The sequence below is a fragment of the Pipistrellus hanaki genome (assembly GCF_964339955.1).
Source record: "Pipistrellus hanaki genome assembly, chromosome: 10".
NCBI classification, from domain to species: Eukaryota; Metazoa; Chordata; class Mammalia; order Chiroptera; family Vespertilionidae; genus Pipistrellus; species Pipistrellus hanaki.
In genome coordinates, this window is record NC_140512.1 from 9,444,439 (window position 1) to 9,463,094 (window position 18,656).

The window sequence follows — 18,656 nt, forward strand, 5'->3', positions numbered from 1 at the left end:
GCATTGGAGATTTTGCTCTTGGCAATTGTTGTCAGTTTGACTCAGAGATCTGAATGTTTCTTACATCAACTCCTTCAACTTCAGGACCTCACATCTCAAAGCAGATGTTTAATGGCAACTCTTCTTGAGAAGATGTCAGCCTTTTAAAAAATATTTTTTATTGATTTTAAAGAGGAAGAAAGAAAGAGGTAGAAACACCGATTATAAGAGAATCATTGATCAGCTGCCTCTTGCACACCCCACATTGGGGATCAAGCCCACAACCTGGGCATGTGCCTTGACTGGGAATTGAATCAAGACCTACTGATTCATAGGTTGACACTCAACCACTGAGACACGCCAGCCAGGCGAGAAGATGTCAACCTTACTGCAACATATTTATTTTCCTGTCTATCCTACCTTTGTGCACCTTTAAAAACATTTTTTAAAGCAATGTACACCCATAAAAGTGCCTGGTATTTCTTTCAGAAAACACAGCCCTGTGTCTTGGGTGTAATAAAGTTAAATATAATTTAAACCTTGGCTTTTAGTGATTTCCTGACCCCAAATTACCACACCGGGCTTTGGAATTTGACAATATGGTTTGCCAGCTCAAAAGAAACAACCCAACCAATTATACCAGTAAAAGATTAACATCTTAATCCCACAGGAGAATGCCAAACTGATCAACATTTGCTCAACCCATTAGAAAAATACATAAACTAAAGGGCTCCTCCGATGATACTTACAAAACACTACCACAAGAAACTGCTTTTTCTTTTTGCAAATAGAAATGCATAAGATAGAAATATGTTCTGAGAGTCAGAATGTAAGATTCAAACATTACTTGACCAGAAGGCAAAAAAAAAAAAAAAAAAAAAATCTGAAAACTCTCCCTCCTCAAGAAAATTACTGTGATCTCATAGCATTGCTGAAATAAGAAATTCAGAAACTATTTGGTGATGAAAGCCCTGAGGGGTAGCACAAGGTACCTGTCTGAAGAATTCCTCCAGCAGTGACATCGTCCAGCGATGATGGAGCTCCCACTCCTTCGCTGGATGGCTGATGTCCGCTGTGTGCAGCATCAGGGACAATGCCTTTGGCTTTTCAATCCTGTACACCCAAAGGAGCCAAGCACATGCTGATCAAGCTCTCAGAATCTCAATAAGCGTTTCTTTAAAACAGCATTAATTTTTTAATCCCTTCCATTCCCTTATATCAACCCCCACTTCAGCTGAGGGAAAAGCATCACATCACCCTACAACTGGAATATTCCACTAGCTAGGTCTCCATGGGTATTGAGTGGACACTTTAAAAACTGAATCAAACGCAGAGACAAAGAAACAGGTCACAAATAAAAGAAATGGAGGGAGAAAAAAATGACTCGAAACTATTTCTGCAATGACTGGCTCATTCAAAAAGACAAAAACCCAAGAGTCACTCACTGACTTGTGTGTGTCACCTCTGCATTGAGTAGATCTTTGATAATTTGGTTTCCTGCGGGGAAATATTTTCAATTCTAATTGGGACAGATTATTTTGGTCCCTTTTATGTATTTCAACCCTGATAAGAATCTGAGATATATACAATTCTCATGCTCTTTCCTCCAAATATCCTCAGTTACTATGAGACTTTTCGACAAAGTTCTCCGAAGGAGGTACATTTTAAAGGAGCAATGACATGGACCGGTTCCAGCTTAAACACCTATAAAAACCAAGTGACACAGATACACTCACGCTTCCGGCTGCTGCAGAGCAGTTTTCATCGCCTTGATCTGTTGGAAATGACAGGACATATCCGTGGCCATCACCATCTCAATTACCAAGGTCCGAAATTCCCTTTCAGGGACACCCCATGGAGAAAAAAGGTGAAAGTCAAATATGGAAAATAAAAATTAGTTTATTTTTTTTTGCCTCTTTCAATCAAAATCAGTTAAATAGTTGTGACATTTGTAATCTAACCTGAGCCCGAAACTGTCTCACAGGTCCCTAAGCTACTCATGTCTCCTAATCTTCAAACTGGATAATATTGATTGATGTTTTCAAGTTCACTGATTCTTTCCTCTGTCTTCTCCAACTTGCTACTAAGCCAGAATAGTAATTTTCCAATTTAAATATTTGACTTGTTAGTTCTAAAATTTGTTTGCTCTTGTTTATATTTTCATTCCACTGGTTCAATTTCACTGTATTTTATTACAAGCATATTTCCTTTTATCTCACTGAGCATAAATAGAAGAACTGCTTTAAAAGTCCTAGTCTGATCATTCAAACAATAGTTCATCTGAGAGATTGCATCTATTGATTGTCTTTTCCCCTGCAAATAAGTCACATTTTCCTGTTCTTTGCATGCCATTTAGATGGTCACAGAATTTTAGTTTCCCCTTATTTTTTGACTTTCACTCAATAGCAGCTCTGGATGTTACTACCCTGGTCTCTCTGCCAGAAAAATAGTGAAGGTCTTTGTATAAATATGGTTTTAGCCAATTAGTGCTGTTATCTTGACATAGACTGTCTTCAGGGTGAAGTCACAAAAATATCACACTCACTTCATCCCATCACAGTCTCCAGGTATGGACACCCCTTCAAAATGTGCCTACTTTTGTTCACTCTCAAGTCAGTGGGGTTGTGTTTATTTAATTTAATCATAGTTTATAGCCATTATGTACAGGAGGATTGGCTTATTAGCAAATTATCCAGCCTGCTCAAAGTGGAATGCCATATTATTGGACACACCACTTTGAAATGTGGTAAATAAGTGGTAACATATTCATTTACAAAGATCCTAAAAGGTTAAATGCACTTACGTATCCAAACAAATATATCAGGTATTAAAATTGCTTTCCTACAAAGAAATAGGATACTAAACATAAATTATCTTTCAGTTAATGGATTTCTTCAAAGCAGCACACTTCATCTCTCCTCACCATTCCTTTTCTGGCCTCCCTGTCTCATCCTCACCTCCAGTCATCCTTGGAGAGGTTGATCAAAATATTCATTTCCTCATCCTCTTGCAGAAGGCGATAAACTGCACTTAAGTGATGGTTTTCCAATACAGACTTATCGTTGTACAGAATAGCTGGGTCAGACCTGAACAGAAATCCAAAAAATAATCTAGTATGTTAAACCGTTGAGACTTTTCAGGTTAACGCTTTCAAGCTAGAATACACCATCTCTTTTTTCCTGTGATTAGCAATTACCTTTGTCCCGATGCCATTTATATCAACAAAAAGAAGCTAAAACTAACACTGAAAATGATCAATTGATATACGTAGGGTATTTTAATGTCAATATGGGATATAAAATAGGTGCCACCTAATCTGAGAACTCTCTGAAAACTGTTCATAACCAGACCTCCATGATTTTTGCTGGCAGCAGCAAAAGTGATTTTTTTTTTAAATGTGGGTCAAGTCAAACTTCCTTATATTTTCTAGTACAACTTTATTTTTTTATTAAATAAAATAATTTATTTTATCTCTAATTCTCTGGACATACCACCTGGCAGGTACAGCTTGGAAATTTCTCTGGTAGTAGCTTGATCTTAAAATTTGTTATTTTTTGTTAATCCTCACCAGAGTATATTTTTCCATTGATTTTTAGAGAGATTAGAGGGAGGGGAAAATACAGAGAGAGGAACATCGATGTGAGAGACACACATTGACTGGCTGCCTCCTGTACACACCCCAACAGGGGCCAGGGATTGAGCCTGCAGTGGAGGTACATGTCCTTGACAGGAATCAAACCTGGGACCCTTCGGTCCGTGGGCCCATGCTCTATCCCCTGAGCTAAACCAGCCAAGGCTGATCTTAAAATGTTACCATGCAGAAGCCATACAAAGAAAACAGAGTGAAGAATATAAGGATTATATGACAACTGTTAGTCACTTTTCAAAGACCATTCCACAACTGAATGACAGCAAACACAGAGCTGTATACTATTTCCATATCCTTAACTTAATGAAATCTGAGATTATTACAGCCTATTGGTTTCTCATCAAGGAAGCTAAGTCCCAGAGATGTTAAGTGACTCCACAGAGCCCCGCAGAGTCAGGGTTGGGATGAAGGTGAGGTCTCTGACAGTGGGGCCACCGTCCCCCAAGATAACTTCTACCTGTCATTGGCCAAACTTTAAAATTTTCTAGCATACCTTGTGTTAGATTTAACATACCATCCAAGGACAAAGGACCTGGTCACAGACTTGGTTTTTGGAACAGGGGGCACACAGGCTGGGATGCTTTAGATAAAGTTCTGTTAGAGAAACCAATGTCTACACTTCACTCCAAACCACGCTTAACTGAGCCCACTGGAGTTTTCCCACTCCTATGAAGATACAGCCCAAAACACACAAATCCTGGGGCAAGCCATCTGACCTTGTGCCTGCTAGGTAAGGAAGGCACTAACAGATGTGTGTTTTGTGACATTAAGCTATTTTTTAACTCCTGAAATTAATCTCCCTCTGCATTGGGACCATTGGCCTCCAGCCATCATCCAGGTTCGGTTCTTCCATCCACCTCGCCCCCTTCGGCAGGTGCTACTCTCAGTCCTCGGAGCAGAGGTTCCACTCTGTGTTTAAAGACCTTGCAATAGGACCTTAAGACTGTTTCGCAGCAGCTGAGACTGCTCTACATGAGGCAGAACATGAAGCGAACGGCTTAAGTCCTTTTGTCCGCTTTCATTCTATTGAAATTCCCCTTCTGAACACAGATCAGAGGATACTGCCGTCCTTTGTGTACCCCACAATTAAGTGCCGGGTTCATTAAACTCATGTGGATGGATTTATGAACACAAACCTATCTGAACTGTGCACCTGCTGGTTCAGTGAAATCAGAAGGTATTTATTGGTATTAAACTCGCCCTTCCCCCTATCTTCTTTCTCTTTGCCTTGTCACCTTTCCCCAAATTCTAGCTTCTTTTTTTTGTTGTTGTTGTTGCTAATCCTCTCTCATGGATATTTTTCCTTTTTTATTTTTTTAGAGAGAGTCGGAGAGGGAAGAGACAAAGAAAAACATTGATCTGAGAAAGACACACCGATTGGTTACCTCCCACAGGAGCCCCAACCAGGGCCAAGGATAGAGCCTACAAACAAGGTACATGCCCTTGGGAATCCAACCCAGGACCCTTCAGTCCGAGGGCCGACACTCTATCCACTGAGCCAAACCAGCTAGGGCCTCACTTCTTTTGATCCCTATATCAAGGCCCAGTTAACCCTGCTGTCAGATTCTCTCTAGTTCTGCATCTTTGTCTTAGAGAAGGTAAGTTCTGAGTTCAAGAGAGGGCAGATAAGGTTTCATCCTAAATGCAAATGGCAATTGATTGGTACAGCTGCCTGGGATTCTACGAGAGGACTACAGCTGGTAAGAAAAAAATACCCAAATTTATTAGTGATGTCTGTGACAGACAACAGGTTCAGAGTTGGGCACTTAGACCCATACTTAATATCCCCACAGAGGTTTGTGTTTACCTGTGCAGTTTGTTAGGGAGGGTGCATAAGTTGCCCATGGTGAATGGCCTGCATGAGACATTCTCCATGGGCAACTTGGTGGTCCTAGCTCCGCAAACCTGTGCCTCTGAACTGAGCAGAGATGGAATTAGGGAGACTGGGATGAGCACCACCAGAATCCCAGAGATCAGAGGGTGAGAAGGCTTGGTTATCCTTCACGTCAACAAAGATACTCCCATCCTTGCAGTCCCCACTGATTTAGTCTACCTGGCACCTGTGCCTTCCTGTACACTGCTCCGGCTCCTATTAAAAATAAGTAACAAGGAGCAGGCATTAGAATAGAGGAAAGGGAGGTGCATATTAGATGTGAGTAAAATATGAGGATTAGGAGCAGATAGCTTTACCCTTTAAGTCTTAATCGAAGCTCACCCAGCTGGTCTCTTGTTTAAAATTTGTTTTTTACAGCCCAGCCAGTGGCTGCAGCTCAGTGGTTAAGTGTCGACCTGTTAACCAGGAAGTCCCAGTTTAATTCCCCATCAGGGCACATGCCTGGGTTGAGGGCTCAATCCCCAATGTGGGGCGTGCAGGAGGCAGCCAATCAATGATTCTCTCATCATTGGTGTTTCCATCTTTCCCTCCTTTTCCTTTCCTCTCTTAAAATCAATAAAAATATATTTAAAAATTTTTAATTCATTTTTCCAGAAACTCAAAATAGAGCAACCATACAAAAGAATCTTGCTGGCTTATAACTCTCTCCTTGACCCCTCTTTCCTCTCCTCCACACATCTCAACATCCTCACCGGGTCTGGATGTGGAAGTTGTTGGTGGTTCCTGTGTGCTCATAGTCATGGATGGCAGCTGAGAAGATGATAGCAAAAATCTCCAGCTCCGTCAGCCAGTTCTGAAAGGGAGATTACAGAGCAATCAGATAATGTGTCTCTTTCTGACTTCAGTTTGCTGACAACACACCCACATTACTGTCTTTCCACCCTGCAGCTGGTCAGCTCTTGCCAGACACATGTTTTTGGAAAGAGAGAAATGGTGTTTTTCTTCTGTAAAGAGATAAGGGACATGTGAATTGAAAACAGCATGCCTGCCCTGGCCGGTGTGGCTCAGTTGGTGAGCGTCATCCCATGCACCAAAAGGTCACCAATTTCCAGTAAGGGCACATGCCTGGGTTGTGGGCTTGATTCCAGGAGGGAGCGTGCAGGAGGCAGAAAACAATGAACATGCAGATATTAAAAGCCCTCATCATATCCTCTCTCAAATTCCAAAGTTCCAAATAGTCGCAGAAAAAAATTAAAATTTTAAATATGATACCAAGCTGTAAGTGTAACAGAAAACCTAATGTCTGCCCACTCGAAGGTGGATAGGTAGAGAGACAGATGGAAAGGTAACACCTGGCCTCCCACCTTATGCATGCTCAAGTCTGAAGAGACTTGTCCCCATTCACTCTACCAACACTGGCTGTAGTTCAGTGGACTTCAAAGTGGTTCCTTGGAACAGCAGCGTTTGCATCACCTGTTTCACAAGCCACCCAAATAGTTCTGATGCACAGTAGAGTTCGAGAAGCATTTGAAGCTTGAGTGACATCCGTCTCAGAGGCTCTATGGATTCATTGACGCTTCCCACCCTTTCTGTAAACCATACTGCCCAATGTCCACATGACCAAATATCCATCACTGCTAGCTGCCCTTTGGCACCCTCTGCTCACTTTTGTTACTAACTGAATTGATGCTTTTAAGTTTCACTGTGGCTTATTCCAAACCCTATTTTAACCAATTGAACTGTTATCATAATTATGTAATTAAATATGACACAAACCAATAAAATATGAACTAAAAATAGAGTTATATACATAGAACCTAAGCTCAATGTGATAGACAGTCACTAAAAAATTGTCAAAATAGGTGAGACGTCGGCAGAGTGTGGCTGGCTGGCTGGATGCTCTGGTCGGTAGGTAGCCCATGTGGCTGAAATGAAGGTGTTAGGGAGCCTATATTCCTTTCTGAAGCTCTGTGGGAAAGTCTGCCATCAGGGACATTCAAGGCATTGGCAATTCATTTCCTTCTCATGCTTTCCATGGGCTCTCTCCCTCTTCAAGCTAGCACTCTCTTCTGCCCCACCTGCTGCCTTTTAAGGTTTAATAACCTTCATTGTGCCTCCAAAGTCCCTTTTGCCATTTAATGAGACATATTAACAAGTGTGACAACTCATAAGAAGTTAAAGGTCATGTGGGCCAAAACTCTGCTGACCAAGAAGACTAATAAAATTACTTGGCACTCTTGAACTAGGATGCTATTTAGAAGTCTTGACATTTCCCTTATAAATATGATGACATCATCTATGATCAAGAGAACAAGATGCACAGCTTCTCTCCTCTTAAAAAATAAGCAAAAGAAAATTAATGGCACCTTGGCCAACAAATGCAACAAAAAGGGCCAAGGGGTTGCTTTGGAGTTTGGATTCTTTTGACCTAAATCAAAAGCTGACTGGAGCTCAGGGTCTGATTCCCGTCTATGCAATCAGAAACCCTTCAGCCCGGTTCTGTTCAAGGATTGTCCCTTAGAAGGGAGCCAAATAAATCTGAAAGGATCCAGGCGTGTGCCAGGCATGTGAGCTAAGCAGTGATGAGTGATTTACACAGATCACAATGAGTCGATGTTGAGGCCCAGGCAGCGCTTTGTCAATGGGATGTTTTGATTCCCTGTGTGTCTCACACTTTATAAAACTGGGGTGATTTAAAGCGTTTCCCCCCTCTTGGTTTGTAATGAAAGGTTGGAGTGGCAATGTGCTCTCCATTCATCAGATTGCTTCCCACTACTTTTGTAAGCTTGCAGTGAAAGATGTTTGTTTTGAGTTGCATTTCGGAGAGAGAGAGTGGGTGAGAAGCAGTTTCTATATTTAGGAATTATTCTGCATATGGCCTGAATTGATCATAAAAACTCAATGGCAAATAAGCGCAATTAAGAACATTATGCAGTACGTCATGGTCATTGGCTGCTATGATATAACATTTATGTTAATGATAACTTGCATTTGCATAAATGCTTGGGAATTTTTCTTGAGGGCTAAAAAAAAAAAAATCTGTGCATAATTCACCTTTATATCTCCATAGTATATACACAGTAGGAATTAGCTAAATATATGTTGAATAGATAAGTCCAAAGTACATCTTCACATCATATTTCTGATACTTTATTCCAAACTGTCACAGCACTTCTACAAGATAGTCTTTTTCACCATTTTAGAAATGAGGAAATCCTGACTCAGAGAGTCAAGCAATTCATCATAGGTCACAGTCTAATAAGTAATTAAATAAGGATTTCTATCCAACTATATCTAGCTCCAAAGCCCACACTCCTCCCACTGTATCCCATTTTTAATTCCGTGAGAAATTAGATCAAGTCATTCAACTGTCCTTGCTGAAAAGATAATAAATGTGTACTGGACTTATGGGCTAATGAATAACCATACCCAGAGGATGTCTATCTCTGAAGAAGATTTCAAAGTAAAGAGGCATAGAGACCAACCATAGAGACATAGCTGTTTGTGTAATCCTAGAGTTCCCATCTGTACTCACAGCGACTCCTGTCTTATAGAGGAGGTAGTGCACTGTCTGTGTGACGTCCGCAGCATGCACTAAATTGTGGTAAGGATTTTTATGCTTGCTGTATCCCACTTCCAGGGCCTCTACAAATGAAACGAGCGCAGAAATGGGGATCTGAAAAAGAGTAGTAAGTTTAATGGGCTAGTGGTTTAGTAGCTTTAAATTAAGAAGAAGAAAAAAAACATTACACAGGATCAGCTCAAAGACAGGTAGGGCCGAAGGGTATGTGTTCATTTATTTCTCGAGCAAAGGTCTGGGTCTTTCATTTCTCAAGAAAAAATTAGCACGTACTATGCAGTGCATCTCGTTAAATAATTGCAAAACAAATGCAAGCTGCCAGCTCTGGAAAACTGCACTGTTTAGGGAAAGTGATTGCATGTATGGACATGTTAAAAATAAAAAAGACATCGTCTGTTATATATGGAAACAGAAACAACCTGTGTCCTTATGTCTATTACTTGACAATTTATTATAGGTGCCTTGCAATGTGGAATAATATTTCCAATTAGCCTTAATTGCTTTTCAGTCTCAAGTATGTATAAATATATCCCTTCTTTTTCTATGTGGCCGAAAGTAAAGGACAATTGCAAAATGTAGAAAATAAAGGCTCCCTTATGACAGTTATTGGGTAAGTTTTGGGATCAGTTCCTTGGTTTGGGATAAATTAACAAGTTCAAGACTGGGGGGGAAAGGAAAGAGTGCATGTTCCTGGAGAGTAAACATCACATCAGGAAGAAAAAATGAGGACAGTACTCTTGGGATGCTTTGCGAGGGCCCATATCATATTCTTCCTGGTGCCCAGTCTCCCATGCTTTGGCTTTAAAAATGTATGCCCTCACCAGTTTGGCTCAGTGATAGAGCATCAGCCTGCAGACTGAAGGGCCCCAGGTTCGATTCTAGTCAAGGGCATAGACCTTGGTTGCGGGCACATTCCCAGTAGAGGGTGTGCAGGAGGTAGCTGATCGATGTTTCTCTCTCATTGATGTTTCTAACTCTCTATCCCTCTCCCTTCCTCTCTGTAAAAAAGTCAATAAAATATATATTTTTAAAAATTTTAAACATTGCCTTGCAGATGTCAAAGATCAATTTTCATTTTTTAAAATAAAGTACCAAGAAACCTAGCTTCTTGGGGCTGTTCATGAGAGGTCTGTGAACCACTGAGATTCAGGGAGCTTTGCTCTGAGGACAGTGTCTCAGGCATTCACTGGATTTTCAAGCAGGTTTCTGGTGCAAAAAAATAAAATAAAAATAAGGACTGCTGCCATCAAATATAGCTATGTAAGAAATACACCCCCAAATTCACAGACCTTTGGAAAGTGCTAAGGAACCATGCTGTCCAGAGAAGTCAATGCTTTATAGAGAAAAAGGCCTGCATTTTCCAGAGGCTCATCCCTAGCATGAGGGACGTCTGAGAAACATAATATGACAGATGTCAGCCGATGAATTCACAGGTGGCCTGGAGAACCTGGCCCGACCACCAGACGCTGCGAGTGAGAGGGTGAAGGGACTGCATGCTGGAAACCATTCCCACTCTCTGCTTAAGGCTGAAGAATTCACTGGAAGCATGAATGGCTGGGCAATACCAATGACCTGTCAAGATGATAAGCGAGGGTATCTGTCTGCATTTGAGTCAAGTGACGGGGGGGAAAAAGTCTGCAGAGGCAGCAGTCCTACATTCTGTCTCCATCAGTCTCTTCCCGCTGATGGTACAAGAATGTACATGAAATCCAGTCTCCCAGCTGATGGAGGAGAGTTTACATGAAGTCAGGCTAAATGAAATCAGTGAGCAGAGCCACGGGTAGTTCTGCTAGTGCAAGCTTCCGGTGGTACTCCCCAGGAAGACTGGGATTCAAACGTGAGACTCCAGCCTCTCCCCGACCAAGGAGCCCCGCCAGGCCGGGGAGTAACGAAAACTTCCCACCACAGAGGAGCCCGTATCAGCGACTGTCCAGACGATGCGTCACCAAGTCACCCCTTGCAGTTTGGGGTCTGTATTAAAAGGATTCTCTTGGCCTCGGCCCCCAAATCATGCAAGGACAGATAAATGTGTGGTTATCGTGTTTTCCATTAGGCACTGACCTTGAAGCGGCTGATCAGATCGTAGCGTGTGAGTAATTCATAGAAAATGAATTTCAGTGCATGGTCCCCGCTGGCTTCGTTGAGAGAGAAGACATCGAAGGACCACCTGTCCACATCCTGCAGGCCCCGGCAGGGAGAAAGATGCATTAGTCCACAGCCACCAATTTCCCCCTGGGGAGTCAGCCTGGGGTTTCACATTCTCACACTTTTCCAACCTGGCAGGCCTACATAGCATTTACTGATCAAATATTAAATAGTCTTATAACTAATAACAGCAGCTATAATTTATTGAGTGCCTACCATATCTAGGCATCATGACCAGTAATAAATACATAATTTACTTTGAAAACCACTCTCAGGGATAGGTTTTATTATTCACATCTTACAGATGAGAAAACTGAGAAGTGACCTCATTTCCCTAAAGCCCCATCACAAGTAAGTGTGGGGGAGGACACGATGCGCCCAGCACACAAACACAAACACATGGTCACCCTAAGCTCAGACTCTGTCCATTAGCCCTCCCACTCCCTACCCCGGCTGAATTTCAAATGCTCAATTCATTGACAACAACCTTCAGTGCTCCCTTTTTCTGAACTTCTCCCCAGTCCCTTGATGCCATGTGCAGACTTCCTCTTAGTCCACAGTTGAGGACAGCAATCCACTTTAAAGGGCTCAGAAACACGATATAGAATGCAAAACAGCATGTCACTTTAATCCAAACTGCTGAGCTGGACCCAAGGAGAAAACCTTTAATGCATGGGTCAGAAAAATGCCACCACTTCTGGAGTCACTGATCTGGGGACGTGGTCCTCAAATCTGTAAGTCACCCCACTGAAAAAAAAAAGTAAAACTAAGGCCTAAGCTGAACACACACCTCATCTACTATTTTTTTAAGTTCAAAGTCTTGTTTGTCTATAAATAGCTACTCCAGAATATATAAATACTGCCTGATGTGTCTTAGACTTCTAACCAGCTATTTATCAACAAAGGTGTGTTTAACCAACAGGTAAAGCAACAGTCTCACTTTCTCACTATGACAGAGTCTCGCTTTCAGTAGAGAAAGTGTATGGCTGTGAGTTTGACAGTAAGAAGCCATGTGAGGCCATATGGAGTCCGGGCAGGGTGTCAGATGGTGCCTGGGTAAGACCTGAGCTGCCAGGAACCACTGGCCTGAGTGGCTCTCATCTCAGCCCTCACTACATCCCAACATCACCCATCCATCCCAATCCTATCTCTCCAAACGTCCCACTGTCAAGATCATCCCAAGGTCATCAAGGTTCTTTCTCGTGGACCAGCGCACAGAAAAACTGAATCATTTACAGGGGAAACCAAATGTTTCCAAAAGCATCTCAAAACAAATTGTTTAATTCATACCAGTGGTAACCTCACCTCCATTTTCAATATTTCTCCTCCATTATAAAGAAATTGCTACAAGTATTGAGCACATTTTTTTTTTGTACCAGGCACAGTGTAAGATAATTTATCTACATTTGCAAATCCTCGCAAGTCTGGAAGGAGGTGTTACTCTCCCCAGATTTACAGATGGAACCTCAGAGAGATGAAATAAAGAGTCTATTCAGTAGCAGAACCAGGCATTAACTCCTGTGACACCACTTAGCCATAGCTTTGACAGCAGATGACATTGTAAACTCCATGAATGTAAGCTGTAACCCAGGTCTCATAAACACCCCAATAGGATCCAGACCATAGATGGTGGGGCCATTTAAGCATAACCGAAGAACTGAACCTTCACCCTGATTACTATTATAATTGCCATTGCCATGACATCCATCCTCTGATCATTAGTCCTAAAGAAAAGTCCTCTGACTACTCAGTAGGTGGTTCAACCTTTTGTCATGTCTAACAATTTTTAATCCTATTCTCCAAGATGAGTAGAGAGAGAGAGAGAGAGAGAGAGAGAGGAGGGGAAAATATTACATTTTTAAAGGTCTTGAACTTCCCCAGTGAACAGGAGACAACACCAAGAGGAAAATCTGTTTTAACCTGTGCATATGTCAGTAATTCTAGTGAAGAAGGATAGCAATTCAGGGAGTTAGGACTTACTCCTTGTCTGAATCACCTAGGTACCCTCCCCTCAGAAATACATGTGTGCATTAGAGAATTGCTTTTCCTTGAGCATAAAATAACCATCGTGCACGTCACATGTTGTTCCACATTTCCTGCAGTTATTCTACATAGACAAAATGCTTCAATTTGGAAGACATAGTCTCATAAATTTCTTAGTGCCTGTATAATCACCTGTATTTATGTTCCCAATAAAGGAAGGAATTAAAAATAAAAGATGCTTTTAATGTTCCTAAGACTCACTCAATGTTTCAGGTTCAATTATGAAAATCCATGCATCTTCAGAATGGATGTTATGAAACATCAAATCTTATGTGAATTGATTTCACTGATTAAATGGGAAATGTCACTGTAAATCACATTGATATATTAGACATTAAAGTGGGAGTTGAAGAGTAGTGAGAGAAAACGTGTCTCCTTGCTGTATCCTTCTTGAGTATCTTTCCTATTCTTATGATGAATTGAGATGATATATTGAATTGTTAAGGACAGATACTACACTTGATCGTAGCCAAAAAGCCAAGAGGCAATTCACCTGTGAGAATGGCTATTGTCAACAAGACAACTTATAATAGGCATTGGAAAGATTGTAGAGAAAAGGGAACCCTCATACGCTGCTGGTGGGAATGTAAATTGGTACAGCCCTTATGGCATGGAGGTTCCTTAAAAATAAGAATAGAGTTACCACATGCCCCAACAATCCCTCTTCTGGGTATCTACCCAGCCACAAGAACAGATGAAATACTGCCATTTTTAACAACATGGCTGGATCTTAAGAATATCATGCTAAGTGAAATAAATCAGTTGGAAAAAGTCAAGAACCATATTATTGTACTCATATGTGGGATATAAAACTGAAAGCAACAAACAAACAAGACAAAAAAAACAAAAACTCAAAGACAAAGACAATAGTATGGTAATTACCAAAGGATAAGGGAAGTGGGGAAGAAATGTCATCCCAAGAAATTCAATAAAGTTTAAAAGAAAAAGTGACAGAAAATGGAGAATGGAGACAACAGAAAAGAACTATAAAATACATAATCCAAATGGCCCTAAAAGACTTCTTCTTGACATTATGTTGATCAAGAATCACTCCCACCACCGATCCCATGAATAGGTCATTTAAGTTACATTCTGAAAATATCATCAGGTTTCAGAGAAAGACAAGAACAGCTTTAACCATAGTCAGAATGCTGGGACATCCCTGAGCAAGTGAATGCAACTCCATGTGTAGACACCATGCAATGTCAACCAGCCCAGTGATCCTGGGCCTTAGCACAGCACATCCTCAAATCCACAAGCCAAATCAGCTTCAACACAGCAGGGATACCCTCAGACCAGTGGATAGGAATCAGCACACACCCAGAGGAATATATCTGCTCTGGGACTCTTAGAAATATTCTGTGCAATTCCAAGAGCTTGTCTCATTGGGAGCAATTCTACCGGTTTTAGACCATTTAAACTCAAACATCCCCATGACTTCAAATGGGACTTGGGGGCTCAGTGGAAGTCTAGGGAAAACAGGAGAGCATATGGAGAGGATCAGAGCTATGGGACCTATGTTCAATGCCATTATTTATGGCTTATTGTATACCTGGAAATCTGGTATCAAACCTTAGTCCTGCCCCTAATTAATGGTCTTGTTTTAAAAAAAATCTCACTGAGTCTCAGTTTATTCATCTATAAAATGGACTTAGAGAAGGAAATCATATAATGGTGTAATAATGATCACCAAAGATCTTCCTGATGTTCAATATTTATAACCAGATCAAATTTGATCTCCTTTGGCCAAAGTCAGCATGAGCCCATAATGAAGTGACTCCAAGGAAGTGGAGAAATATGAAACGCACAGAGTTTGATTTAATAAAACAATTAGCAAGATGAAGGCTAAAAAGATAGTGATACCATTTAAACAGATAAGTAAAAGATAATAAAAATTTTAAAAATCAGGAATGACAGGGGAATCTTTACATGAACTATAAATGAAAGCCTCTTATTTTTGTAATGACAAGTGTAACTGTATTTTTATAGAGTACCTTGTGCATTATAATACTTTTTCATTGGTTTTACCTTTAATGCTTCTATAACCACTGCTGGGTAGCTCAGTCCAACCATGTTTGATGTACGTCTATACATTCTGCCAAAGTCAGAGAAGGAGAAAACACAATATTATATCTTACAAGTATTGACAAGTAATGAGAAGTCATGTCACCTGGCGACCCAAAGCACCTAACATTTCCTTTGTCATCTTTTTCACAGTCAATCAAGTATAAAATTCAAAAGACGTTAACACAATTACAAACACATGAACTGTTGGAAACAAAAAAGCATCAATCCGTATGGCTCAAATTGGAAATTAAATGATTAAAATTCTGCCAGCAGAGAATTCTAGTACAACATAGAGAGTACGCAACGTAGAACTTTAACCTGGACAAGGAGCTCCTGTGGGCAATCCATTTACAAGGGCTGTTCTTTACAATTTCCAAAAGCAAGCAGGAAAACGTCCAGGGTGAACTGTGACATTCTAAAATCTGTAATTGTCCAATAAGGATTGCAGGAAGAATAAATCCATTTTTATAATAAGGATTACAGAAAGAATAGATCGATTTCTGGAATCTATGTCCAGAGAAGGGAAACAAGGTAATTTGAAAGAACACAATGGTGAACAGAATCGGAAAGTTCCAAGGGGAACTGAAGCCCTTTCAGTGAACTGCTCTCAGGGGCCCACAAGCTGTCCCTGACCTGTCCCAAATGCAGACATCCTCCACGTGTGTCCAAGGATGATGGACTCAATGATATCCTTCTTTAAAAGTGGGAGACTGGACTCAACTCTGTTGACAAAAAGAATCTGAGCCAGAGGCAAAAGCTTGTCTGAATGGTGCTTCAGAGAGGAAAGTAGCCGTGCTTTTGCTATCTCTCATTCAAGACTATCTGTTTGCACCCAGGATTGTTAGCATTTATAAAGACACCAAAAGTACATGAAAGCAAATCTTCCATTGTTGGGGAACAGGTGATCCTTACGCTGCGTTAGTTATCGAATGAATGACAGTTGTCTTTACCTCTCCACGAATATCCCAGCCTGCACTGCGTGCACGATGCTCTTGAACCGCGGCTTCTCATCGCTCCGCCTGAGCATCATCCCCATCTGCCGCGTGAAGGTGGAGGCCAGCCAGTCTCGGACCTCAGAAGGCACCGCATCCGACTGGATGTCACTGAGCTCATCCTCCGTATCCAGGAGCCGCCTGAACACAAGAAACACAACCAGACACAGACAAAACCTGAAGTGAGAGCTGTCGGTTCTGAACAGCTGCTCCTCTCCCCTCATCTGCAGACGCAGGTGCAAAGAAACCCAATTAGATCAGCCACAAAAAATATGGCACCTTTTAGGTAAGGCTTGTGAAAGCTCACTATTTGCTTTTCAGAAATGTCTTTTCTACAAGTTATGTTTCAGGATGGCTCTCTCTACTGGCCTGATTAAGGAAACTGAGTCAGAAGAAGTCAGACAGAGTCCATCTCAGGCTCTGTGGTTCTCAGACTCACTGCACTCAGAGCACCCAGCATCCTGATTCCTAGGTTTGTGGAATTTGAATGGAATCTATACCTTCCATTTAACAATGCACAGGGAAGGTTATTTCATAGATGAACCTTGTGGTACTGTTGGTTTTTTTAGTTGACACTTAAAGACTTTACCATAGACAATAATAATGTATTAGAAACTTTCAAGTTACTACGAGACTAGATCTTTATTTTATTAATTGTTATATATATTTTATTAATTTTTTACAGAGAGGAAGGGAGAGGGAGAGAGTTAGAAACGTCGATGAGAGAGAAACATCGACCAGCTGCCTCTTGCACACCCCTACTGGAGATGTGCCCGCAGCCAATGTACATGCCCTTGACCGGAATCGAACCTGGGAACTTTCAGTCTGCAGAACGACGCTCTACCACTGAGCCAAACCGGCTTCGGCACGAGACTAGATCTTAATTGTTCCCATCACAAAAATATAATGATAATGATGTGACGTGATAGAGGCATTAGCTAATGCTGTGGGGTAATCATATTGTGATATATAAATGTGTCAAACCAACACATTGTACACTTTAAACTTACACTATGTTATGTGCCAACTGTATACCAATACAAGTAATTTTTTAAAAAAAGAAAAACTAATAGACGATAAAGTATTACTCAGACCCTAACAATGTCAACTGATATCCTCTGGTTTGATAGGCCACCACAGAAACTTAAATGTTTAAATTCAAGCAAAATTCCCCTAATAAACAGCTCTTTATCTGAGCACAGACATGTAAGTCATCTATCAGGTAGACTTCGCTGATTTTTCAAACTTGGTCATAGGTCAGACGTCTAGAACAGAATACAAATATAAAAAGTTACATCAAATTTAGAATTGTATTTTATACTTATAGTAAGCCCTACTAAAAAGGAGTAAAAATTGGTGTTAATAAAAAGATTGTTTTTTCTTTAAACACATCAGTTGGGGAAAGAGGATAAAGTGTAACATTTTGGGGGGAGGGGAACTATGATATCAAATGTCCTTAAATTAGGAACCAACCATGTTACAAAAACTAAGCCACAGAATTCTCAGATGCCTGAGATATCATCTAAGAATCATCTCAGATTGGAATTTGGCATAGAAATGTAAGGACGCACAAATACCGACAAAGGAGCCTATCAGAATTTTAAAAAGAAGATTTCATAGTCATCCTTTCAACTTTTTTTTCAAAAGAAAAGCAATTTTGTTGTTTTCAATACAGTTAGTAATTGGAAGCACTGTAATACTTTTGGATCATTCAAGTGCAAAGAGTCTGCTAAGAAAAATCAATGTCACACTTAAGACTGAAGGAGAAACACGGGGTGCTTAAGAGAACAAATGCTTCTCCATCACCCCCAGACCCTCCACTCAGAGACAGATACTGTGAACTAGAGTAGGCCCATAATATTTAGACTGAGCCTAACAATATGTAATAATCATAGTAGAAGCCTACATTTGATAGAAAATCTTACCAGATTTTTACAATGTGTCAAACCTTTTCCCCTATTACATGGTCTCACTCCAGTGTCGTAATGGCTGGATGAGACAAGTTCTATCGAATGCTCCTTTTGATAGATGAGGAGGTACAGAGGAAAAGTGAGCTCAAATTTACCCCATTTGCTTGTGGAAACGAAAGCTCCAGGGCCAGTCATTTGAATGCTACCCTCTACATGCCCTGGGACAATTCAGAAAGGCCATTGAACGGAAAAGTCACCATCAGCACACTAACTCTTGTCATTTTTAGCTTACCTGGTCTCATCGATGTATACAGACTCAAGCACTGTAGCTGCATATTCCAAATTCTTCTTAAGATCTACCACTGAAGCCTCGCCTCTCTCTAATTGTTTGACCAAAGACCGTAACCTAAGGGAAGAAAAGACACAATTCAATTATTTAGAATAAAGGTAACAAAGA

The 18,656-nt window shown here is 40.8% G+C and overlaps 1 protein-coding gene across 8 annotated transcripts in view; it reads right to left on the minus strand.

The window, feature by feature from the left end:
- The window catches only part of PDE1C (phosphodiesterase 1C), a gene marked incomplete at its 3' end in the record, with an annotated part of 257,690 nt that overhangs the window by 58,843 nt on the left and 180,191 nt on the right, over nucleotides 1–18,656 (minus strand). For all 8 annotated transcript variants that reach the window (XM_084896855.1, XM_084896859.1, XM_084896858.1 and 5 more), the window contains 9 exons: nucleotides 18,492–18,605; nucleotides 16,248–16,430; nucleotides 15,259–15,325; nucleotides 11,104–11,220; nucleotides 8,998–9,138; nucleotides 6,215–6,315; nucleotides 2,937–3,065; nucleotides 1,716–1,817; nucleotides 972–1,092 (listed from right to left, as the gene is read on the minus strand). In XM_084896855.1, coding sequence (XP_084752981.1) covers nucleotides 972–1,092; nucleotides 1,716–1,817; nucleotides 2,937–3,065; nucleotides 6,215–6,315; nucleotides 8,998–9,138; nucleotides 11,104–11,220; nucleotides 15,259–15,325; nucleotides 16,248–16,430; nucleotides 18,492–18,605 — 1,075 coding nt within the window. The remainder of the gene's footprint in view (nucleotides 1–971; nucleotides 1,093–1,715; nucleotides 1,818–2,936; nucleotides 3,066–6,214; nucleotides 6,316–8,997; nucleotides 9,139–11,103; nucleotides 11,221–15,258; nucleotides 15,326–16,247; nucleotides 16,431–18,491; nucleotides 18,606–18,656) is intronic.